Source organism: Passer domesticus, chromosome 35 (assembly GCF_036417665.1).
Source record: "Passer domesticus isolate bPasDom1 chromosome 35, bPasDom1.hap1, whole genome shotgun sequence".
Lineage (NCBI taxonomy): Eukaryota > Metazoa > Chordata > Aves > Passeriformes > Passeridae > Passer > Passer domesticus.
Window position 1 is genome coordinate 519,377 of NC_087508.1, and position 24,495 is coordinate 543,871.

General features: G+C 54.9%; 1 protein-coding gene across 1 annotated transcript; it reads left to right on the forward strand.

The window, feature by feature from the left end:
- Window positions 1–1,018: 1,018 nt before the first annotated feature.
- Window positions 1,019–23,804, forward strand: LOC135288752 (general transcription and DNA repair factor IIH helicase subunit XPD-like; the record flags this gene model as incomplete). The annotated part of the gene is given in 21 exon segments (XM_064402146.1): window positions 1,019–1,166; window positions 2,159–2,179; window positions 2,182–2,254; window positions 3,790–3,923; window positions 4,723–4,776; window positions 4,779–4,890; window positions 8,712–8,778; window positions 8,780–8,831; window positions 10,416–10,453; window positions 10,455–10,486; window positions 11,263–11,332; window positions 13,162–13,263; window positions 13,929–13,992; window positions 14,972–15,093; window positions 16,849–16,952; window positions 17,680–17,716; window positions 17,718–17,754; window positions 18,895–18,965; window positions 20,336–20,479; window positions 21,100–21,243; window positions 21,960–23,804. Coding segments are annotated over 21 exon segments (1,719 nt in total), but the record flags the coding sequence as incomplete, so codon positions are not given.
- Between the last annotated feature and the right edge of the window lie 691 nt (window positions 23,805–24,495).

Here is a 24,495-nt window from a genome sequence, read left to right on the forward strand (position 1 = left end):
ATGACCCCAAACCCCTCTGGGTGACCCCAAAACCCCTCTGGGTGACCCCAAAACCGCCCTGAGGAATCCCAAAATTACCTTGGGATCCCCAAAACTTTCTCGAAACCTTTCCCTAATTGTTTCTTCTTTCCCCTGCCCCTATTCACACTTTGGTTTTTCCATACAGAATGACCCCAAACCCCCCCAAGTGACCCTGAATGACCCCAAAATCCCCCTGAATGACCCCAAAACCCCTCTGGGGACTCCAAAAACCCCTAATTTCCCCCAACCCCGCAGCTGGCCCACGCCAACGTGGTGGTGTGCAGCTACCAGTGCCTGCTGGAGCCCAAAATCCCCTCTGGGAACCCCAAAACCACCGTAAACCACCCCAAAACCCCCCTGAATGACCCCAAAACCCCTCTGGGGACCCCAAAACCCCTCTGGGTGACCCCAAAACCGCCCTGAGGAACCCCAAAATTACCTTGGGATCCCCAAAACTTTCTCGAAACCTTTCCCTAATTGTTTCTTCTTTCCCCTGCCCCTATTCACACTTTGGTTTTTCCATACAGAATGACCCCAAACCCCCCCAAGTGACCCTGAATGACCCCAAAATCCCCCTGAATGACCCCAAAACCCCTCTGGGGACTCCAAAAACCTCTAATTTCCCCCAACCCCGCAGCTGGCCCACGCCAACGTGGTGGTGTGCAGCTACCAGTGCCTGCTGGAGCCCAAAATCCCCTCTGGGAACCCCAAAACCACCGTAAACCACCCCAAAACCCCCCTGAATGACCCCAAAACTTTTATAGGGGACCCCAAAACCCCTCTGGGTGACCCCAAAACCGCCCTGAGGAACCCCAAAATTACCTTGGGATCCCCAAAACTTTCTCGAAACCTTTCCCTAATTGTTTCTTCTTTCCCCTGCCCCTATTCACACTTTGGTTTTTCCATACAGAATGACCCCAAACCCCCCTGAATGACCCCAAAACCCCTCTGGGTGGCCCCAAACCCCCTCTGGGGACCCCAAAACCCCCCTGGGTGACCCCAAACCCCCCCAACCCCGCAGCTGGCCCACGCCAACGTGGTGGTGTACAGCTACCACTACCTGCTGGACCCCAAGATCGCGGGGCTGGTGTCGGCCGAGCTGGCGCGCTCCTCGGTCGTGGTGTTCGACGAGGCGCACAACATCGGTGGGACCCCCGCCCCAAACCCCCCCCGGGCCTTTTGGGGGGGGTCCCGGGGGGCTTTGGGGGGATTTAGAGGGGGTTTGGGGTCACTTAGTGGGGGTTTGGGGTCATTTAGGGGGAGTTTGGGGGGGTTTGGGGTCACTTAGGAGAGGTTTCGGGTCATTCCGGGGGGGTTGGGGTCATTTAGGGGGGTTTTGAGGGGATTTTGGGGGGGTTTGGGGGGGAATTTAAGGGGAGTTTTGGGATAGTTCAGGGGGTATTTGGGGTCATTTGGGGGGGGGTTGGGGTCATTTAGGGGGGTTTTGAGGGGATTTTGGGAGGATTGGGGCATTTTGAGGGAGTTTGGGCTCATTTAGTGTGGTTTTGGGGTCATTTAGGGGGGTTTGGGGTCATTATGGGGGGGTTTGGGGTCATTTAGGGGGGATTTTGGAGGGGGTTGGGGTTGTTTTGGGGGGATTTTGGGGAATTTGGGGTCACTTAGGAGGGATTTGGGGCCGTTTAGGGGGGATTTTGGGGGGGTTTGGGGTCACTTAGGGGGGTTTGGGGTCATTTAGGGGGATTTTGGGGGGGCTTGGGGTAACTTAGGGGGGTTTTGGGGTTGTTTTGGGGGGATTTTGGGAGGATTTTGGGGGAGTTTGGGGGATTTTGGGAGGGTTTGGGGTCACTCAGAGGGGATTTGGGGTCATTTAGGGCAGTTTGGGGTCACTTGGGGGGGATTTGGGGGGATTTGGGGGGGGTTTAGGGTCACTGTGGGGGGGTTTGGGGTCACTCGTAGGGGTTTGGGGTCACCCAGGGTGGGTTTTGGGGGTTTTTTGGTGGATTTTGGGGTAACTTTGGAGGGATTTTGTTTTTTTTTTTTTTTTAGTGGATTTTGAGATATTCTGGGGGGATTTTTTGGGGGGTTTTTTTGGTTACTTTTTTAGTGGATTTTGGGATTATTTTGGGGGGGTATTTTATGGCATTTTTGGATTTCCTGACCCCAAACCCCCCCCCAGACAACGTCTGCATCGAGGCCATGGAGTGACCATCACCCGCCGGACGCTTGACCGCTGCCAGGCCAACGTGGCCGCGCTGCAGAGCCACGTCCAGCGGTCAGTGACGGGGGATTTGGGGTTTTTGGGGGGATTTGGGGGGTTTTGGGGGAGTTTAGGTCCCAGGGATGGGATTGTGGGTTCCCAGGGATGGGATTTTGGGGTGCTCAGGGTGAGTGACCATCACCCGCCGGACGCTTGACCGCTGCCAGGCCAACGCTGCAGAGCCACGTCCAGCGGTCAGCGAGGGGGTTTGGGGGGATTTGGGGGGTTTTGGGGATTTAGGGTCCCAGGGATGGGATTGTGGGGTCCCAGGGATGGATTTTGGGGTGCTTAGGGGGAATTTTGGGGTGCTCAGGGTGAGTGACCATCACCCGCGGACGCTTGACCGCTGCCAGGCCAACGCTGCAGAGCCACGGCCAGCGGTCAGCGAGGGCAATTTGGGATTTTTGGGGGGATTTTGGGGGTTTTGGGCTCCCAGGGATGGGATTTGGGATCCCAGGGATGGGATTTGGGGTCTCAGAGGGATCTCAGGGATGGATTTGGGGTCTCAGGGGGTTTTTGGGATCCATTTTAGGATCGAGGAGTCAGACTCCCGCTGCCTGGTGCAGGGGCTGCGGGGTTGGGATCCCAGGGATGGATTTGGGATCCCAGGGTGATCCCACAGATGGGATTTGGGGTCAGGGATGGATTTTGGGATCCCATGGATGAGATTTTGGATCTCAGGGGTTTTTGGGATCCCAGGGATGTGTTTTGGGATCCATTTTAGGATTAAGGAGTCGGACTCTCGCAGCCTGCTGCAGGGGCTGCACGGCTGGGATTTGGGATCCCATGGATGGATTTTGGGATCTCAGGATGATTCCAGGGATGGGGTTTGGGATCAGGGATGGATTTTGGGATCTCGGGGGTTTTTGGGATCCCAGGGATGGATTCTGGGGTCTCAGGGATGGATTTTGGGGTCTGTTTTAGGATCAAGGAGTCGGACTCGCGCCGCCTGGCCGAGGAGCACCGGCGCCTGGTGCAGGGGCTGCGGGGCTGGGATTTGGGATCTCAGGGGATCCCAGGGATGGGGTTTGGGGTCTCAGGGGTTTTTGGATCCCAGGGATGGATTTTGGGGTCTCAGGGGTTTTTTTGGGGTCCGTTTTAGGATCAAGGAGTCAGACTCCCGGCGCCTGGTGCAGGGGCTGCAGGGCTGGGATCCCAGGGGGATCTCAGGGGGATCCAGGGATGGGGTTTGGGGTCTCAGGGATAGATTTGGGGTCTCAGGGGTTATTTGGGATCCCTTTTTAGGATCAAGGAGTCGGACTCGCGCCGCCTGGCCGAGGAGCACCGGCGCCTGGTGCAGGGGCTGCGGGGCTGGGATTTGGGATCTCAGGGGGATCCCAGGGATGGGGTTTGGGGTCTCAGGGGTTATTTGGGATCCCTTTTTAGGATCAAGGAGTCGGACTCGCGCCGCCTGGCCGAGGAGTACCGGCGCCTGGTGCAGGGGCTGCAGGGCTGGGATCCCAGGGGGATCTCAGGGGGATCCCAGGGATGGGGTTTGGGGTCTCAGGGATAGATTTGGGGTCTCAGGGGTTATTTGGGATCCCTTTTAGGATCAAGGAGTCGGACTCGCGCCGCCTGGCCGAGGAGTACCGGCGCCTGGTGCAGGGGCTGCGCGAGGCCGGCGCCGCCCGCGACTCCGACCTGTTCCTGGGGAACCCCGTGCTGCCCGACGAGATCCTGCGGGGTACGGGATCCGCTGGGATCCGCTGGGATCCACCGGGATCGTGGGAGCCCCAAAACACCTCAGGATCCACCTTGGGATCCACCGGGATCTGCTGGCAACGTGGGAACCCTAAAACCTCACAGGATCCACCCCGGGATCTGCTGGGATAGTGGGAACCCCCAAACCCCTCAGGACCCACCCTGGGATCCACTGGGATCTGCTGGGATCATGGGAACCCCAAAACCCTTCAGGATCCACCCCGGGATCTGCTGGGGTCCATCAGGATCGTGGGAACCCAAAACCCCCTCAGGATCCACCTTGGGATCCACCGGAATCTGATGGGATCCATCAGGATTGTGGGAACCCCAAAACCCCTCGGGATCCACCTTGGGATCCCCAGGATCCCTCACAGATCCTGCCCAGGGAGAGTTTTGGGATCCACCGGGATCTGCTGGGAACCAACAAAATCATCAGGATGGTTTTTAGGGTGTCCCTCAGCCTGTTTCCCCCCCATTTTTCCCCCCATTTTTCCCCCCATTTTTCCCATTTTCCCCCCGTTTTTCCCCATTCCAGAGGCCGTCCCGGGCAGTATCCGCACGGCCGAGCACTTTGTGGGGTTTGGGGTGGTTTTTGGGGTGGTTTTTTGGGGTTTTTGGGCTGTTTCTAAAACCGTTTTTTCCCATTTTCCCCCATTTTTCCCATTTTTTCCCCATTTTTCCCCGTTCCAGAGGCCGTCCCTGGCAACATCCGCACGGCCGAGCACTTTGTGGGGTTTGGGGTGGTTTTTGGGTGTTTCTGACCCTGTTTTTCCCCGTTCCAGAGGCCGTCCCGGGCAGTATCCGCACGGCCGAGCACTTTGTGGGGTTCCTGCGCCGCTGGTCGAGCACCTGCGGGCGCAGCTCCGGGGACCCCGGGTGCAGCAGCTGAGCCCCCCGGCCTTCCTGCGGGAGCTGCGGGACAGGGTCTGCATCGACCGCAAGCCCCTCAGGTCTGGCACCCCAAAAAAGGGGATTCTTGCACCCCAAAAATGGGGTTGGGGACCCCAAAAAATGGGGTTGGGACCCCTAAAAACCCCAAAAAACGGGATCTGCACCCTTAAAAACACAAAAAATCGGTTCTGATATGTCTAAAGACCCCCAAAAAACCCCAAAAATGGGATCTGCACCCCAGAGAACCTCAAAAAATGGGATCTGCACCCCTAAAAACCCCCAAAAATGGGATCTGCACCCCAAAAAATGGGGTCGGGACCCCCAAAAAATGGGATCTGCACCCCTAAACCCCCCCAAGGAGCCCCCCGGCTTCCTGCGGGAGCTGCGGGACAGGGTCTGCATCGACCACAAGCCCCTCAGGTCTGGCACCCCCAAAAACGGGATTGGGACCCCCAAAAATGGGGTTGGGACCCCAAAAATGGGATCGGGACCTCAAAAAATGGGGTTGGGACCCCAAAAAATGGATTGGGACCCCTAAAAAACCCCCAAAAATGGGATCTGCACCCCTAAAAACTTCAAAGAATGGGACTGGAAAGCCCAAAAATCCCCAAAGTATGGGATCTGCACCCAAAAATTGGGTTTGGGACCGCAAAAATGGGGTTGGGACCCCTAAAAACCCCAAAAAACGGGATCTGCACCCTTAAAAACACCAAAAAATCGGTTCTGATATGTCTAAAGACCCCCAAAAAAACCCCAAAAATGGATCTGCACCCAGAGAACCTCAAAAAATGGGATCTGCACCCCTAAAAACCCCCAAAAATGGGATCTGCACCCCAAAAATGGGACCTGGACCCCAAAAAATGGGATCTGCACCCCTAAACCCCCCCAAAGAGCCCCCGGCTTCCTGCGGGAGCTGCGGGACAGGGTCTGCATCGACCACAAGCCCTCAGGTCTGGCACCCCCAAAAACGGGATTGGGACCCCCAAAAATGGGGTTGGGACCCCAAAAATGGGATCGGGACCTCAAAAAATGGGGTTGGGACCCCAAAAAATGGGATTGGGACCCCTAAAAAAAACTTCAAAGAATGGGACTGGAAAGCCCAAAAATCCCCAAAGTATGGGATCTGCACCCCAAAAATGGGATTGGGACCCCAAAAAATGGGGTTGGGACCCCAAAAATGGGATCTGGACCCCCAAAAAATGGGGTTGAGACCCAAAAAATGGGATCTGGACCCCTAAAAACCACAAAAAATGGGTTCTGATATGTCTAAAGAGCCCCAAAAAACCCCAAAAAATGGGATCTGCACCCCAGAAAATGGGTTTGGGACCCCAAAAAATGGGGTTGGGACCCCAAAAATGGAATCTGCACCCCTAAAAACCCGCCAAAAATGGGATCTGTGCCTCAAAAATGGGTTTGGGACCCCAAAAAATGGATCTGCACCCCTAAAAACCTGCCAAAAATGGATCTGTGCCCCAAAAAATGGGTTCTGATATGCTAAAGAGCCCCAAAAAAACCCCAAAATGGGATCCGCACCCCAGAAAATGGGTTTGGGACCCCAAAAAATGGGATCTGCACCCCTAAAAACCTCCAATAACAGGATCAGGAGTCAAAAATTGGGGGTTTTTTGTGGGGGTTTGGCGGTTTTTGGGGTGGCTTTGGGGTCCTTGGGGTGATTTTTGGGGGGGTTTTGGTGGTTTTGGGGTGGGGTTTTGGGGTTTGGGGATCTCTGGGGTGATATTTGGGGTTTTTGGAGTGATTTGGGGGTTTTTGGGGGTCCCTGAACCCCGATTTTGCAGGTTCTGTGCCGAGCGCCTGCGCTCCCTGCCCCGCACCCTCGCCCTGGGGGAGTTTTGGGGTGGTTTTAGGGTATTTTGGGGTGGTTATGGGGGTTTTTTGGGGATTTTTGGGGTCCCTGAGGTGATTTTGGGGTCCCTGAACCCCGTTTTGCAGGTTCTGTGCCGAGCGCCTGCGCTCCCTGCTCCGCACCCTCCCCTGGGGGTTTTGGGGTCCCTGGGGGGTTCTTGGGGTGGTTTTTGAGGTTTTTTTTGGGGTGATTTTGGGGTTTTTGGGGTCCCCAAACCCCGATTTTGCAGGTTCTGTGCCGAGCGCCTGCACTCCCTGCCCCGCACCCTCCCCCTGGGGGGGTTTGGGGTCCCTGGGGGGGTTTTGGGGGTGGTTTTAGGGTATTTTGGGGGGGTTATGGGGGTTTTAGGGTGCTTTTTAGGTGTTTTTTGGGTGATTTTGGGGTTTTTGGGGTCCCTGAACCCCGATTTTGCAGGTTCTGTGCCGAGCGCCTGCACTCCCTGCCCCGCACCCTCCCCTGGGGGGTTTTGGGGGTGGTTTTAGGGTATTTTGGGGTGGTTATGGGGGTTTTTGGGGTCCCTGAGGTGATTTTGGGGTCCCCGAACCCCGTTTTGCAGGTTCTGTGCCGAGCGCCTGCACTCCCTGCCCCGCACCCTCCCCCTGGGGGGGTTTGGGGTCCCTGGGGGGTTTTGGGGTGGTTTTAGGGTATTTTGGGGTGGTTATGGGGGTTTTTGGGGGTTTTTGGGGTCCCTGAGGTGATTTTGGGGTCCCTGAACCCCGTTTTGCAGGTTCTGTGCCGAGCGCCTGCACTCCCTGCCCCGCACCCTCCCCCTGGGGGGGTTTGGGGTCCCTGGGGGGTTTTGGGGTGGTTTTAGGGTATTTTGGGGGTGGTTATGGGGGTTTTAGGGTGCTTTTTAGGTGTTTTTTGGGTGATTTTGGGGTTTTTGGGGTCCCTGAACCCCGATTTTGCAGGTTCTGTGCTGAGCGCCTGCACTCCCTGCTCCGCACCCTCCCCTTGGTGGTTTTGGGGTCCCTGGGGGGTTTGGGGGTGGTTTTTGAGGTTTTTTGGGGTGGTTATGGGGGTTTTTTGGGGTGGTTTTTGAGGTTTTTTGGGGTGATTTTTGGTTTTTTTGGGGTCCCTGAACCCCGTTTTGCAGGTTCTGTGCCGAGCGCCTGCACTCCCTGCCCGCACCCTCCCTTGGGGGTTTTGGGTCCCTGGGGGGTTTTGGGGTGGTTTTTGAGGTTTTTTTTGGGGTGATTTTGGGGTTTTTGGGGTCCCCCAAACCCCGTTTTTGCAGGTTCTGTGCCGAGCGCCCTGCACTCCCTGCCCCGCACCCTCCCCCTGGGGGGGTTTGGGGTCCCTGGGGGGTTTTTGAGGTTTTTTGGGGTGATTTTGGGGTTTTTGGGGTCCCTGAACCCCGATTTTGCAGGTTCTGTGCCGAGCGCCTGCACTCCCTGCTCCGCACCCTCCCCTGGGGGGGTTTTGGGGTCCCTGGGGGGTTCTTGGGGTGGTTTTTGAGGTTTTTTGGGGTGGTTATGGGGGTTTTTGGGGTGGTTTTTGAGGTTTTTTGGGGTGATTTTTGGTTTTTTTGGGGTCCCTGAACCCCGTTTTGCAGGTTCTGTGCCGAGCGCCTGCACTCCCTGCTCCGCACCCTCCCCTGGGGGGGTTTGGGGTGGTTTTAGGGTATTTTGGGGTGGTTATGGGGGTTTTAGGGTGCTTTTTAGGTGTTTTTTGGGTGATTTTGGGGTTTTTGGGGGCCCCTGAACCCCGATTTTGCAGGTTCTGTGCCGAGCGCCTGCACTCCCTGCCCCGCACCCTCCCCTGGGGGGTTTTGGGGTGGTTTTAGGGTATTTTGGGGTGGTTATGGGGGTTTTTGGGGGGTTTTTGGGGTCCCTGAGGTGTTTTTTGGGGTCCCTGAACCCCGATTTGCAGGTTCTGTGCCGAGCGCCTGCACTCCCTGCCCCGCACCCTCCCCTGGGGGGTTTTGGGGGTCCCTGGGGGGTTCTTGGGGTGGTTTTTGAGGTTTTTTGGGGTGATTTGGGGGTTTTTGGGGTCCCCTGAACCCCGATTTTGCAGGTTCTGTGCCGAGCGCCTGCACTCCCTGCTCCGCACCCTCGCCCTCCCCGACGTCGCCGATTTCTCCCCCCATCACCCTGGTGGCCAACTTCGCCACCCTGGTCAGCACCTACAGCAAAGGTGGGGCAGAAAAAACCCAAAAAAACCCCAAAAATAACCCAAAAATCCTCCCCAAAATACCCTATAAACCTGGTCAGCACCTACAGCAAAGGGTGGGCAAAAAAACCCCAAAAAACACCCCAAAAATAACCCAAAAATCCACCCTAAAATATCCTGTAAACCTGGTCAGCACCTACAGCAAAGGTGGGGCAGAAAAACCCAAAAAACCCCCAAAATAACCCAAAAATCCTCCCCAAAATACCCTATAAACCTGGTCAGCACCTACAGCAAAGGTGGGCAAAAAAACCCCAAAAAACGCCCCAAAAATAACCCAAAAATACCTTAAAAAAAACCTATAAACCTGGTCAGCACCTACAGCAAAGGTAGGGCAGAAAAAACCCCAAAACCGCCCCAAAAATAACCCAAAAATCCTCCCCAAAATATCCTATAAACCTGGTCAGCACCTACAGCAAAGGTGGGGCAAAAAACCCCAAAAAAAACCCCCCAAAAATAACCCAAAAATCCTCCCCAAAATATCCTGTAACCCTGGTCAGCACCTACAGCAAAGGTGGGGCAGAAAAACCCCAAAACCGCCCCAAAAATGCCTTAAAAATATCCCTAAACCCTGGTCAGCACCTACAGCAAAGGTGGGGGCAGAAAAAACCCAAAAAACCCCAAAAATAACCCAAAAATCCTCCCCAAAATATCCTGTAACCCTGGTCAGCACCTACAGCAAAGGTGGGGCAGAAAAACCCCAAAAACGCCCCAAAAATAACCCAAAAATCCACCCTAAAATATCCTTTAATCCTGGTCAGCACCTACAGCAAAGGTGGGGCAGAAAAAACCCAAAAAACCCCCAAAATAACCCAAAAATCCTCCCCAAAATATCCTATAAACCTGGTCAGCGCCTACAGCAAAGGTGGGCAAAAAAACCCCAAAAACACCCCAAAAATAACCCAAAAATCCACCCTAAAATATCCTTTAAATCCTGGTCAGCACCTACAGCAAAGGTGGGGCAGAAAAACCCCAAAACCACCCCAAAAATACCTTAAAAATATCCCTAAACCCTGGTCAGCACCTACAGCAAAAGTGGGCCAAAAACTCCCAAAATTCCCCCCCAAAAAGCCCAAAATCCCCCTAAAAACCCCCAAATCCTCCTTGAAAAACCCCAAATTTCCCCAAAAAACGCCCTCTAAAAAACCCCAAAAACCCCCTAAATCCCTGAAATCCCCAAAATCCCCCAAAAAAAACCCCAATAAACCCCCCATAAAAAACACAAAGTCCCCCCAAAAACCCAAAATCCCCCTTGAAAAACCCCAAATTTCCCCAAAAAAACGCCCTCTAAAAAACCCCAAAACCCCCTAAATCCCTGAAATCCCCCAAAATCCCCCCAAAATCCCCCCAAAAAAACCCCAAAAAAGCCCCCAAAACCCAAAATTCCCCTCCAAAAAACCCAAAATTCCCCCTAAAAAACCCCAAATCCCCCTTGAAAAACCCCAAATTTCCCCAAAAAAACGCCCTCTAAAAAAACCCCAAAAACGCCCAGAACCCCCAAAAACCCCAAATTTCCGCCAAAATTGCCCAAAATCCCCCAAATTCCCCCAGGTTTCACCATCATCATCGAGCCCTTCGACGATCGCACCCCCGAGCATCGCCAACCCCGTGCTGCACTTCAGGTCTGTGGGGTTTGGGGAAATTTGGGGCATTTTGGGGCATTTTGGGGGATTTTGGGGTTTTTGGGGTATTTTGGGGTTTTTCAGAGGGATTTTGGGGTTTTTTGGGGGGATTTGTGGGGAGGTTTTGGGTGGATTTGGGGTTTTTGTTAGGTAGGTTTTGGGGTTTTTTGGGGGGGATTTTGGGTTTTTTTTTTTTTGGGGGGGATTTGGGGGTTTTTGGGGAGATTTTTGGGTTTTGGGGTTTTTTTGGAGGTTTTTGAGGGGAGGTTTTGGGGGATTTTATGGAGGTTTTTGGGTGGATTTTGGGTTTTTCAGGAGGGATTTTAGGGAGTTTATGGGGTTTTTGGGAGGGGTTTTTGGATTTTGGGAAATTTTGGGGTTTTTTGAGGTGAATTTTGGATTTTGGGGGGGGATTTTTGGGTTTTGGGGGGATTTTGCTGTTTTGGGGGGAATTTTGGGGTTTTTTGAGATTGGTTTTGGGATTTTTTGGGGGGATTTTGGGGTTTTTTGAAGGGGGATTTTGGGGTTTTTTTGAGGTGGGTTTTGGGGTGTTTTGAGGGGGATTTTGGGGGGGATTTTGGGGTTTTCTGGGGGATTTTAGACGATTTTTTATGGGGCATTTGGAGGTTTTTTTGGGGGGATTTTGAGGGGGATTTAGGGGTTTTTTGGGGAGGATTTTGAAGGGATTTTTGGGGCGATTTTGAGGTAGGTTTTAGGAGGTTTTTTGAGAGCATTTTAGGTTTTTTGGGGGGATTTTGAGGGATTTTTGCCCCCAGCTGCCTGGACGCCTCCATCGCCATCCGGCCGGTGTTCGAGCGCTTCCAGTCGGTCATCGTCACCTCGGGGGTGAGGCACCCCAAAAACACCCCAAAATCACCCCAAAAATACCCAAAAACACCCCAAAAATACCCCGAAATCATCTCATCGTCACCTCGGGGGTGAGGCACCCCAAAAACACCCCAAAAACACCCCAAAAATACCCAAAAACACCCCAAAAATCATCCAAAATCATCTCATCGTCACCTCGGGGGTGAGACACCCCAAAAACATCCCAAAAATACCCAAAAACATCCCAAAAATACCCAAAATCACCCCAAAAATACCCCAAAATCATCTCATCGTCAGCTCGGGGGTGAGGCACCCCAAAAACACCCCAAAAAATACCCAAAAACGTCCCAAAAATACCCTAAAATCACCCCTAAAATACCCTAAAATATGCAAAAAATACCCTCATCGTCACCTCGGGGGTGAGAGCCCCCAAAAACATCCCAAAAAATACCCAAAAACATCCCTAAAATACCCTAAAATCACCCCTAAAATACCCTAAAATATGCAAAAAATACCCTCATCGTCACCTCGGGGGTGAGACACCCCAAAAACAGCCCAAAACATCCCAAAATCACCCCAAAAATACCTCAAAAATACCCTAAAATATCCCAAAAATACACTTATCATCACCTCGGGGGTGAGAGACCCCAAAAATACCCAAAAACATCCCAAAAATACCCCAAAATCATCTCATCGTCACCTCGGGGGTGAGAGACCCAAAAATACCCAAAAATCACCCCAAAAATATCAAAAAATCCCCTCATAGTCACCTCGGGGGTGAGAGACCCCAAAATACCCCAAAATCACCCCAAAAATACCCAAAATATCCAAAAGATATCCGAAAATTATCGTCACCTCGGGGGTGAGAGACCCCAAAATCACCCCAAAAATACCCAAAATATTCTTCAAAATCCCCTCATCATCACCTTGGGGGTGAGAGACCCCAAAAATAGCCCAAAATACCCCAAAATACCCCAAAATCACCTCAGAAAGACCCCAAAATATCCCTGAAATTCCCTCACTGTCACCTTGGGGGTGAGACCCCCACCCAAAATCCCCACAAAAAAAACCCAAATGCCCCCCAAAAACCCAAAATCCTCCCAAAAAACCCAAATTCCCCCCAAAGCAAACCCTAAATCACCTCCAAAAATCCCAAAATCCCCCCCCAAACCCAAAAAATCCCCCCAAAAAACCCCAAAATCCTCCCAAAAAAATCCCAAAACCTTCCCATATCCCCCCAAAACCCCAAATCCACCCAAGTTCTCCCCCAGAACCCCAAAATGCTGTCCAAGAAACCCCCTAAAAAAACCCAAAGCCCCCCCAAAAAACCTCAAAAAAACCCCAAATATCCCCAAAAAACCCCAAAACGCCAAAATGCCCCCAAAAAATCCCCCCAAAAAACCACAAATCCACCCCAAAAAAACCCCAAACCCCCCAAAAACCCCAAATGCTCCCCAAAATCCCCCCAAAAAACCCAAAATCCCCCAAAAAACCCCCAAAATCTCCCCAAAAAACCCAAATCCCCCCAAGAAATCCCCAAATCCCCCCCAAAAACCCCAAATGCTCCCCAAAATCCCCCAAAATGCTCCGCAAAATCCCCCAAAAAACCCAAAATCCCCCCAAAAAACCCAAATCCCCCTTCAAAATCCCAAACCCCCCCCCAAAAAACCCCAAAATCCCCCCAAAAAACCCAAAATCCCCCAAAATGCTCCGCAAAATCCCCCCAAAAAACCCAAATCCCCCCAAGAAAACCCCAAATCCCCCCAAGAAATCCCCAAATCCCCCCCCAAAAACCCCAAATCCCCCCAAAAACCCCCGATCCCCCTGACCCCATTTCCCCTCCCCAGACCCTGTCCCCGCTGGAGTTTTACCCCAAAATCCTGGGATTCAGCCCCGTTACCATGGCAACCTTCAGCATGACCCTGGCCCGCACCTGCCTCTGCCCCATGGTCAGGGGGACGGGGGGCTGGGGGGTCCGGGGGGGGCTGGGGGGGATTTGGGGGGTCCTGGGGGATTTGGGGGAGATTTGGGGGGTCCTGGGGGGGATTTGGGGGGTCCTGGGGGGGTTTGGGGTGACCTGGGGGGGATTTGGGGGAGTTTTGGGGGGTCCTGGGGGGGGTTGGGGGAGATTTGGGGGGTCCTGGGGGGGATTTGGGGGGTCCTGGGGAGGATATGGGGTGACCTGGGGGGGATTTGGGGGAGTTTTGGGGGGTCCTGGGGGGGTTTGGGGGAGATTTGGGGGGTCCTGGGGGGGATTTGGGGGGTTTTGGGGGATTTGGGGGGTTTGGAGCAGATTTGGGGGGTCCTGGGGAGGTTTTGGGGGGTCTTGGGGGAGTTTTGGGGGGTCCTGGGGGGAATTTGGGGGGCTTTTGGAGGGTCTTAGGGATTTTTGGGGGGGTCTCAGGGATTTTGGGGGGTCCTGAAGGATTTTTGGGGGGGTCTCAGGGATTTTTGGGGGGTCCCGGGGGTTTTTTTTGGGGGTGGTCCTCAAGGATTTTTGGAGGGTCTCAGGGATTTTTGGGGGGGTCTCAGGGATTTTGGGGGATGGTCTCAGGGATTTTTGGGGGGTCCCGGGGTTTTTGGGGGGCTCTGAGACCCCTTTCCCCCTCCCCAGATCGTGGGCAGAGGCAACGACCAGGTGGCCATGAGCTCCAAGTTCGAGACCCGCGAGGACATCGGTGCGGGTTTGGGCAGAATTCGGGGGATTTTGGGGTTTTTGGGGTCTGGGGGCTTTGGGGAGGGGTCTCGGGGTCAGTTTGGGGTCATTTGGGGTTTTTTGTGGGGGATTTTTGGGGTTTTTTGGGTGGCCATGAGCTCCAAGTTCGAGACCCGCGAGGACATCGGTGCGGGTTTGGGCAGAATTCGGGGGATTTTGGGCAAATTTGGGTCTGGGGGCTTTGGGGAGGGGTTTCAGGGTCGTTTGGGGTTTTTTTTGGGAGTTTTTGGGGTTTTTTGAGTGGCTATGAGCTCCAAGTTCGAGACCCGCGAGGACATCGGTGCGGGTTTGGGGAGAATTCGGGGGATTTTGGGGTTTTTGGGGTCTGGGGGCTTTGGGGAGGGGTCTCGGGGTCATTTTTGGGGGGAATTTTGGGATTTTTTGGGTGTTTTGGGGTGGCCATGAACTCCAAATTCAAGACCTTTGAGTACATTGGTGGGGGCTGGGGGGGATTTAGGGGAAAAGTTGGGGTTTTTGGGATTTCTGGGGGGATTTGTGGGATTTCTGGGGGAATTTAGGATTCTGGGGTTTTTGGGGTCCCAAATTTCCCCCAAATTTCCCCAAATCCCAGCGGTGACCCGGAACTACGGGCAGCTGCTGCTGGAGCTCTGGGGGGGATTTTGGGGCAATTTTTGGGTTTTTTGGGGCAATTTTTGGGGGTTTTTTTTGGGATTTCTGGGGGAATTTTGATTTTTTTTCGGTCCAAATAACCTCAAATCCCCCAAATTTTCCCGAAATCCCCCAAATTTCCCCAAATCCCAGCGGTGACCCGGAACTACGGGCAGCTGCTGCTGGGGCTCTGGGAGGATTTTGGGGCAATTTTTGGGTTTTTTGGGGGGATTTCTGGGGGGATTTGTGGGATTTCTGGGGGGATTTTGAGGTTTTTAGTTTTTTGGGGTTTTTGGGGTTCCAAATTTCCCCCAAATTTCCCCAAATCCCAGCGGTGACCCGGAACTACGGGCAGCTGCTGCTGGAGCTCTCGGCCGTGGTCCCCGACGGCCTCGTGGCCTTTTTCACCAGCTACGTCTACCTGGAGAGCACCGTGGCCTCGTGGTACGAGCAGGTGGGAGCCCAAAATACCCTGACATGGCCCCAAAAATGGCCCCAAAATCACCCCAAAAATATCCCCAAAATCACCCTAAAATTGCCCAAAAAATCCCCCCAGAAATCACCCCAACATATCCCAGAATTGCCAAAAAAATAATCCAAAAATACAGAATAATCTCCTCAAAAATACCCTAAAAACCTCTCCAAAAATACCCTAAAGTTACCACCCAAAATAGCCCAAAAATCCCACCAAAACCAGCCCAAAAATACAAAAAAAAAAAAAAAACTGCAAAATCACCCCAAAATCCCATTGAAAACCTCACAAAAATACCCCAAAATCTCCCAAAAAATACCTCAAACCTCCCCAAAAATCTCATCAAAATACCCCAAAAATAATAAAAAAAAAGTAACCCAAAAATCTCCCCCAAAATCCCCCCCAAAAAACTCCCCCAAAACCCCCCAAATTGCTCCCCAGGGCATCCTGGAGAACATCCAGAGGAACAAACGAGACCCAGCACCCCTCAAATGCCCCCAAATCCCCCCCTGAGACCCCAAAACTGCCCCAAAACCCCCCAAAACTGCCCCAAATTCCCTCCTGGGACCCCCAGGAACCCCAAAACTCCCCCGGGACCCCCCAAAATGCCCCCAAATTGCTCCCCAGGGCATCCTGGAGAATATCCAGAGGAACAAACTGCTCTTCATCGAGACCCAGAACCCCCAAATCCCCTCCTGAGACCCCAAAACTGCCCCAAATTCCCCCAAAACTGCCCCAAATTCCCTCCTGGGACCCTCAGGAACCCCAAAAATCTCCTGAGACCCCCAAAAACTCCCCCAAATCCCCCAAATTGCTCCCCAGGGCATCCTGCAGAACATCCAGAGGAACAAACGAGACCCAGAACCCCAAATCCCCCCCTGAGACCCCAAAAACTGCCCCAAACCCCCCAAAACTGACCCAAATTCCCTCCTGGGAACCCCAGGACCCCCAAAACTCCCCTGGGACCCCCCCAAATCCCCCCAAATTTCTCCCCAGGGCATCCTGGAGAACATCCAGAGGAACAAACGAGACCCAGCACCCCTCAAATGCCCCCAAATCCCCTCCTGAGACCCCAAAACTGCCCCAAATCCCCCAAAACTGCCCCAAATTCCCTCCTGGGACCCTCAGGAACCCCAAAAATCTCCTGAGACCCCCAAAAACTCCCCCAAATCCCCCCAAATTTCTCCCCAGGGCATCCTGCAGAACATCCAGAGGAACAAACGAGACCCAGAACCCCAAATCCCCCCCTGAGACCCCAAAAACTGCCCCAAATTCCCCCAAAACTGCCCCAAATTCCCTCCTGGGAACCCCAGGACCCCCAAAACTCCCCTGGGACCCCCCAAAACCCCCCAAATTTCTCCCCAGGGCACCCTGGAGAACATCCAGAGGAACAAACGAGACCCAGCACCCCTCAAATGCCCCCAAATCCCCTCCTGAGACCCCAAAACTGCCCCAAAACCCCCCAAAACTGCCCCAAATTCCCTCCTGGGAACCCCAGGACCCCCAAAACTCCCCTGGGACCCCCAAAATCCCCCTGGGACCCCCAAAATCCCCCCCAAATTGCTCCCCAGGGCACCCTGGAGAACATCCAGAGGAACAAACTGCTCTTCATTGAGACCCAGGATGGGGCTGAGACCCCCAAAACTGCCCCAAACCCCCCAAAACTGCCCCAAATTCCCTTCTGGGAACCCCAAAAATCCCCTGAGACCCCCCAAATCCCCCCAAATTCCTCCCCAGGGCATCCTGGAGAACATCCAGAGGAACAAGCTGCTCTTCATCGAGACCCAGGACGGGGCTGAGACCAGCGTGGCCCTGGAGAAGTACCAGGAGGTGCTGGGGGGGTTGGGGGTCCCGGGGGGGATTTGGGGGTCCTGGGTGGGGATTTGGGGGAGTTTTGGGGGTCTCAGAGGGGGATTTGGGGGAGTTTTGGGGGTCATGAGGGGATTTGGGGGAGTTTTGGGGGTCCTGAGAAGGATTTGGGGGAGTTTTAAGGGTCCTGGAGGAGATTTTGAGGGTCCTGGGGGGGATTTGGGGGTCCCGGCGGGGATTTGGGGGAGTTTTGGGGGTCCTGAGCAGATTTTGGTGGAGTTTTGGGGGTCCTGAGGGGGATTTGGGGGAGTTTTGGGGGTCCTGAGGGGGATTTGGGGGAGTTTTGGGGGTCCTGAGAAGGATTTGGGGAGTTTTAAGGGTCCTGGGGGGGATTTGGGGGTCCCAGGGGGGATTTGGGGGAGTTTTGGGGGTCCTGAGGGGGATTTGGGGGAGTTTTGGGGGTCCTGAGAAGGATTTGGGGGAGTTTTAAGGGTCCTGGGGGGGATTTGGGGGTCCCAGGGGGGATTTGGGGGAGTTTTGGGCATCCTGAGCAGATTTTGGGGGAGTTTTGGGGGTCCCAGGGGGATTTGGGGGAGTTTCGGGGGTCCTGGATGGAATTTTGGGGTCCCTGGATGTTTTCTTGGGGTCCCTGGATGGGGTTTGGGGGTTTTTATGGGAATTTTGGGGTCCCTGGATGTTTTTTGGGGTCCCTGGATGTTTTTTGGGGTCCCATCCCGGGGTGTCCCCACTCCCCCCCAGGCGTGGCGAGAACGGCCGCGGGGCCGTGCTGCTCTCAGGTGGCGCGCGGCAAAGTCTCCGAGGGCATCGACTTCGGTGAGATTTGGGGCGAATTCCGGCAAATTTGGGCAAATTTTGGGAAAATTTGGAAAAAATTTTTGGATTTTGGGGTTCAGGGTGGGTTTGGGTGGATTTTTGGGGGTCCCTGCCCCTTTTTTTGGGGTGTTCCCAGTCCAGTCTTGGGGCAGATTCTCTGAGGGCATCGACTTCGGTGAGATTTGGGGCGAATTCGGGGGAATTTGGGCAAATTTTGGATTTTTGGGGCAATTTTGGGGGTTTTGGGGGGGTTCAGGGTGGGTTTTGAGGGGATTTTGGGGTCCCTGCCCCATTTTTTGGGGTGTTCCCACCCCGGTCTTGGGGCAAAATCTCCGAGGGCATCGACTTCGGTGAGATTTGGGGCGAATTCGGGGGAATTTGGGCAAATTTGGGCAAATTTTTTGATTTTGGGGGCAATTTTGGGGGTTTTGGAGCAATTTTGGGGGTTTTGGGGAGGTTCAGGGTGGGTTTGAGGGATTTTGGGGGGTTTGAGGGGAACTTTTGGGGTTTTTAGGGGGATTTTCATGGCAATTTTGGGGTTTTTTTAAGGGATTTCTGTGGCAATTTTGGGGGGGATTTTTCGTGTCATTTTGGGTTTTGTTTTTTTTGGGGGGGATTTGATGGGAATTTTGGGGGGATTTGATGGGAATTTTTGAGGTTTTTGGAGGATTTGATGGGAAATTTGGGGGGTTTGGGAGGATTTGAAGGGAAATCTTGAGGTTTTGGGGGCAGTTTTGGGGATTTTCATGGCAATTTTGATGTTTTTAAGGGATTTTTGTGGCAATTTTGGGGGGGGATTTTCGTGTCATTTTGGGGTTTTTTTTTATTTTTGGGGGATTTGATGGGAATTTTTGGGGGTTTGATGGGAATTTTGGGGGGATTTGATGGGAATTTTTAGGGTTTTGGGGATTTTCGTGGCAATTTTGGGGGATTTTCTTGTCATTTTGGTTTTTTTTTATTTTTGGGGGGATTTGATGGGGAATTTTTGGGGTTTTGAGGGATTTTCATGACAATTTTGTTGTTTTTTAAGGGATTTTTGGGGGGATTTTCGTGTCATTGGGTGGGTTTTTTTTATTTTTTGGGGGGATTTGATGGGAATTTTGGTTTTTGGGGTCCCTGGCCCCCCCCAATTTCCCGCAGTCCATCACTACGGCCGGGCCGTGATCATGTTCGGGGTCCCCTACGTTTACACCCAGAGCCGAATCCTCAAGGTGAGGGGGGGGTCAGGTGGGGCCCCCCTCCCCAAATCCCACCTGGGGTCATCTGGGGTCACCTGGGGGGTCACCTGTCCTAAAGGTGGGGGGGAATCAAATGGATTTTGGGGTTTTTTAGAGGATTTAGGGAGCTTTTAGGGGGATTTTTGGGGTTTTTAGGGGAATTTTGGGGGTTTTCAGGGGGAATTTTGGGGGTTTTCAGGGGTCTCAGGTGTGGCCCCCTCCCCAAATCCCACCTGGGGGGGTCACCTGGGGGTCACCTGTCCTAAAGGGGGGGGAGATCAATTGGAATTTGGGGCTTTTTGGGGGGATTTTGGGGGTTTTTTTGGGGGATTTCAGGGGGATTTTGGGGGTCTCAGGTATGGCCCCCTCCCCAAATCTCACCTGGGGGGGTCACCTGGGGGTCACCTGTCCTAAAGGGGGAGAAATCGGGGGATTTTGGGGTTTTTGGGGGGATTTTGGGGTTTTTAGGGGGATTTGGGGGGGATTTAGGGGGATTTTTGAAGATTTTGGGGGTTTTTAGGGGGATTTTGGGGGGTCTCAGGTGTGTCCCCCCCCCAAATCCCACCTGTCCTGCGGGTGTGGGGTACCTAGGGGTACCTATTGGATTTCTGGGGGGGGGGTTGGGGGTCTCAGCCCCATTGCCCCCCCAAATCCCCCTGGAATTCCTTCGGGAGCAGCTCCAGGGGTGGGAGAACACCTGAGGTGGGGGGACCTGGGGGGATTTTGGGGTTCCTGGGGGATTTTTGGGATACTTGAGGTGGTTTTTGGGATTTCTGGGGAGGTTTTTGGGATTTCCGGGGGGGTCTCAGCCCCGTTGCCCCCCCAGATCCCCCTGGAATTCCTTTGGGAGCAGCTCCAGGGGTGGGAGAACACCTGAGATGGGGGGACCTGGGGGGATTTTGGGGTTCCTGGAGGGGTTTTTATGATACCTGAGGTGGTTTTTAGGATACCTGGGGGGGTTTTTAAGATACCCGGGGAGGTTTTTGGGGGGTCTCAGCCCCGTTGCTCCCCCAGGCCCGGCTGGAATTCCTGCGGGAGCAGCTCCAGGTGTGGGAGAACACCTGAGATGGGGGGACCTGGGGGGATTTTTGGGGTACTTGAGGTGGTTTTTATGATACCTGAGGTGGTTTTTGGGGTTCCTGAGGAGGTTTTTGGGGTACCTGGGAAGGTTTTTGGGGGGTCTCAGCCCCGTTGCTCCCCCAGGCCCAGCTGGAATTCCTTTGGGAGCAGCTCCAGGTGTGGGGAGAACACCTGAGATGGGGGGACCTGGGGGGGATTTTGGGGTACCTGGGGGGGGTTTTTGGGATTTCCGGGGGGGGGTTTTTGGGATTTCCGGGGGGGTCTCAGCCCCGTTGCCCCCCCAGGCCCGGCTGGAATTCCTGCGGGAGCAGCTCCAGGTGCGCGAGGGCGAGTTCCTCACCTTCGACGCCATGCGGCACGCGGCGCAGTGCGTGGGGAGAGCCCTCAGGGGGAAAACTGACTACGGGCTCATGGTGTTCGCTGACAAGGTTTGGGGGTTTTTGGGGTGTTTGGGGGTCAGTTTGGGTCAGTTTGGGTCAGTGTGGGTCAGTTTGGGTCACTTTGGGTCAGTTTGGGTCACTTTGGGGCGGCGCAGTGCGTGGGGAGAGCCCTGAGAGGGAAAACTGACTACGGGCTCATGGTGTTCGCTGACAAGGTTTGGGGGTTTTGGGGTCAGTTTGGGGGGTTTTGGGTCACTTTGGGTCACTTTGGGTCAGTTTGGGGCGGCGCAGTGCGTGGGGAGAGCCCTCAGGGGGAAAACTGACTGCGGGCTCATGGTGTTCGCTGACAAGGTTTGGGGTTTTGGGGGGTTTGGGGTCAGTTTTTCCCCATTTTTCCCCCATTTTTTCCCCCATTTTTCCTCCGTTTTTTCCCCCAGGTTTTAATGTTTTTTCCCCGTTTTTCCCATTTTCCTGTGTTTTCTCCCCATTTTTCCGTGCCTCAGCACTTCACCCAGATTTTTGGGGGGGCTCCCAGGTGTTTTTGGGGGTTATTTTGGGCCGTTAAACCCCATTTTTTCCTGGTTTTTCCCCAGTTTTTAACGGTTTTTCCCCTTTTTTCCCCGTTTTTCCCATTTCCCGGTGTTTTCTCCCCATTTCCCGTTTCCCAGCGCTTCGCCCGGGCCGACAAGCGGGGCAAGCTGCCGCGCTGGATCCAGGAGCACCTGCCCGAGTCCCACCTGAACCTGACGGTGGACGAGGCCGTGCAGGCGGCCAAGCGCTTCCTGCGCCAGATGGCCCAGCCCTTCCGCCAGGTAACGGGTCCCTGATCGATCCTGATTGATCCCTGATCCCGATCGATCCCGATTGATCCCGATCAATCCCTGATCCCCCCAGCCCTTCCGCCAGGTAACGGGTCCTGATCGATCCCGATTGATCCCGATTGATCCTGATCGATCCCTGATCCCCCCCAGCCCTTCCGCCAGGTACGGGGATCCTGATCGATCCTGATTGATCCCGATCGATCCCGATTGATCCCTGATCCCCAATCACACCCAGCCCTTCCGCCAGGTACGGGGATCCAGGGGATCCCGATCGATCCCCATCAATCCCTGATCCCCCCCCAGCCCTTCCGGCAGGTACCAGGTCCTGATTGATCCCGATCGATCCCTGACACACACACACACACACACACACACACACAGCCCTTCCGACAGGTACCGGGTCCTGATTGATCCTGATTGATCCCGATCGATCCCTGATCCCAAATCACACCCAGCCCTTCCGCCAGGTACGGGGATCCAGGGGATCCCGATCGATCCCTGACACACACACACACACACCCAGCCCTTCCGGCAGGTACCGGGTCCCGATTGATCCCGATCGATCCCGATTGATCCTATCAATCAGAGATCCCTGATCCCCCCAGGGATCCGCTCCCCCAGCACCCCCTGGATCCACCTCAGACCCCTCCAGATCCCCCCGGACACCCCGGGATCCCCCCAGATCCCGACAGTGGATCCCGTTCCAGGAGGACCAGCTGGGGCTGTCGCTGCTGACCTGGGAGCAGCTCCAGGCCGGGGAGGTTCTGCAGCGGATCCAGGGGATCTCCCAGCAGGTCTGACCCGCCCGGGATCCACCCGGGATCCACCCCCGGGATCCACCCAGGAGTCTGCTCGAGATCCGCCCGGGATCCTCCCAGGATTTTGACCGGGATCTGCCTGGGATCCACCCCATGAGACACCTGGGGTCTTCCTGGGATCCACCCAGGACTCGACCTGCTTCTGCCTGGGATCCAGCCAGGATTCTGCTCAAGATCCACCCGGGATCCACCCAGGATTCTGCTCGGGATCTGCCTGGGATCCACCCAGGATCCAGTCTGGGACCTGCCCGGGATCCACCTTTGGGATCTACCCAGGATCCACCCCCGGGATCCACCCGTTATTCTGATCAAGATCCACCTGGGATCTGCCTGGGATCCACCCAGGGCTTTGACCTGATCCAGCCTGGAATCCACCCCTGGGATCCACCCCCGGGATCCACCCAGGAGTCTGATCAAGATCCACCGGGATTTGACCGGAATCCACCCAGGACTCTGACCTGATTCTGCCTGGGATCCACCCAGGATTTTGACCTGGATCTGCCTGGGATCCACTCCACGAGACACCTGGGATCCACCCAGGATTTCGACCCGATTCTGCTTGGGATCCACCCCCGGGATCCACCCAGGATTTTTTATCAGGATCCACTCCAGAATCTGCCCAGGATCCACCCAGGATTTTGACCGAGATCCACACGGGATTCACCCCTGGGATCCACTGAAGATCTACCTGGGATCCACCCCGGCTTCCACCCAGGATTTTGATCAGGATCCCCCCAGGATCTGCCCGGGATCTTCTCGGGATCCACCCAGGACTTTGACCTGATTCTGACCAGGATCCACCCAGGATCTGTCCCGTGATCTCGGGATCCACTCAGGATCCAGACCAAGATCACCCCAGGATTTTTGATCAGGATCCTCCCAGGATCTACCTGGGATCAACTCTGGAATCTGCCCGGGATCCACCCAGGACTTTGACCTGGTTCTGCCCGGGATCCACTCAGGGATCCACCCCCTGGATCCACCCAAGATTTGACCGGCATCAGCCCAGGATCCACCCGGGATCTGTCCCAGGATCCACTGAGGGTTCTGACCAAGATCACCCTGGGATCCACCCAGGATTCTGACCAGGATCCACCCAGGATTTACCTGGGATCCATTTGGGATCCACCCAGGACGTCGACCTTATCCTGCCCGGGATCCACCCAGCAATTCTCTGGGATCTCCCCGGGATACACCCAGGATTTCGACTGGATTGTGCCTGGGATCCACTCGGGATCCACCCAGGATTCTGACCAGAATCCACCCCCAGGATCCACTCAAGATTTACCCAGGACCAGCCCAGGATCCACCCAGGAATTCTCTGGGATCTCCCTGGGATCCACCCAGGATTTCTCTGGGATCTCCCTGGGATCCACCCAGGATTTCGACCTGATTCTGCCCGGGATCCCTCCGGGATCTCTCAGGGGGGAGGGAACGGGATCTGGATCCACCCAGGTGGGGTCTGGACCCCCCCAAAACACCCAAAGGGGGGAGTGGATCCCTCCTTGGAGTGGATCCCTCCTTGGGATCCGCTGGGATCTGGACCCCCCCAATGCACCAGAGCGGGACCGGATCCCTTGGGGGGAGGGGATCTGCCCCCCCCCGGGTGGGATCTGGACCCCCCAGCCCCCAGGGATCCCCCCAGATCCCCCCCCGGATCCCCCATTGCTGTAAATCCCCTCCCCCCAATAAAAGCAGATTTCAGATCTCCCCTCCCCCCACTTCTTTAACCCCTCCCCGAGACCCCCCAAATCCCCTCCCCCCCCCCAAAAAAAAAATTTGGGATCCACTGGATTCATTGGGGGGGGAGGGGCTCGTTTCCTGTGCCTCAGTTTCCCCGAGCTGTCATTTTTTGGGGGGGGATTCATTTTTTGGGGTCCCCCCGTGCCTCAGTTTCCCCCCAGATTTTTTTTTTTTTTTTGGGTGGGGGAGGGGGTGTTTCGGGGGTGCCCCCCCGCGTCCCTCCCATCCCCCCCCCGGGCCCCCCGGGCCCCTCCCCCCCCCCGTCTGACACCGGATCCCCCCCGGGAAACCGGAGCCGGCCTAAAAATACCGGGGGGGGGGAGGGGCGGGGGGCGGGGCTGGGGAGGCCCCTCCCCCTCCCCTCCCCTCCCCCCCCCCCGGCTTGAATTGCCCTGAGCCAGCGGATCCGCCCCTCCCCCACCCTGAACACCCCCCCCATTAAATTTGGGGTTTCTCTGACCCCCCCCATTAAATTTTGGGGCTCCCCTCCTCAATTCTGACCCCCCCCCAATTAATTTGGGGCTCCCCCGTTAATTCTGACCCCCCCAAATTAATTTTGGGTTTCTGTGACCCCCCCCATTAAATTTTGGGGTCCCGCCTTCATTCTGACCCCCCCAATTAATTTTGGGGCTCCCCCCCCTTAATTCCGACCCCTCCAATTAATTTTAGGTTTTTGTGCCCC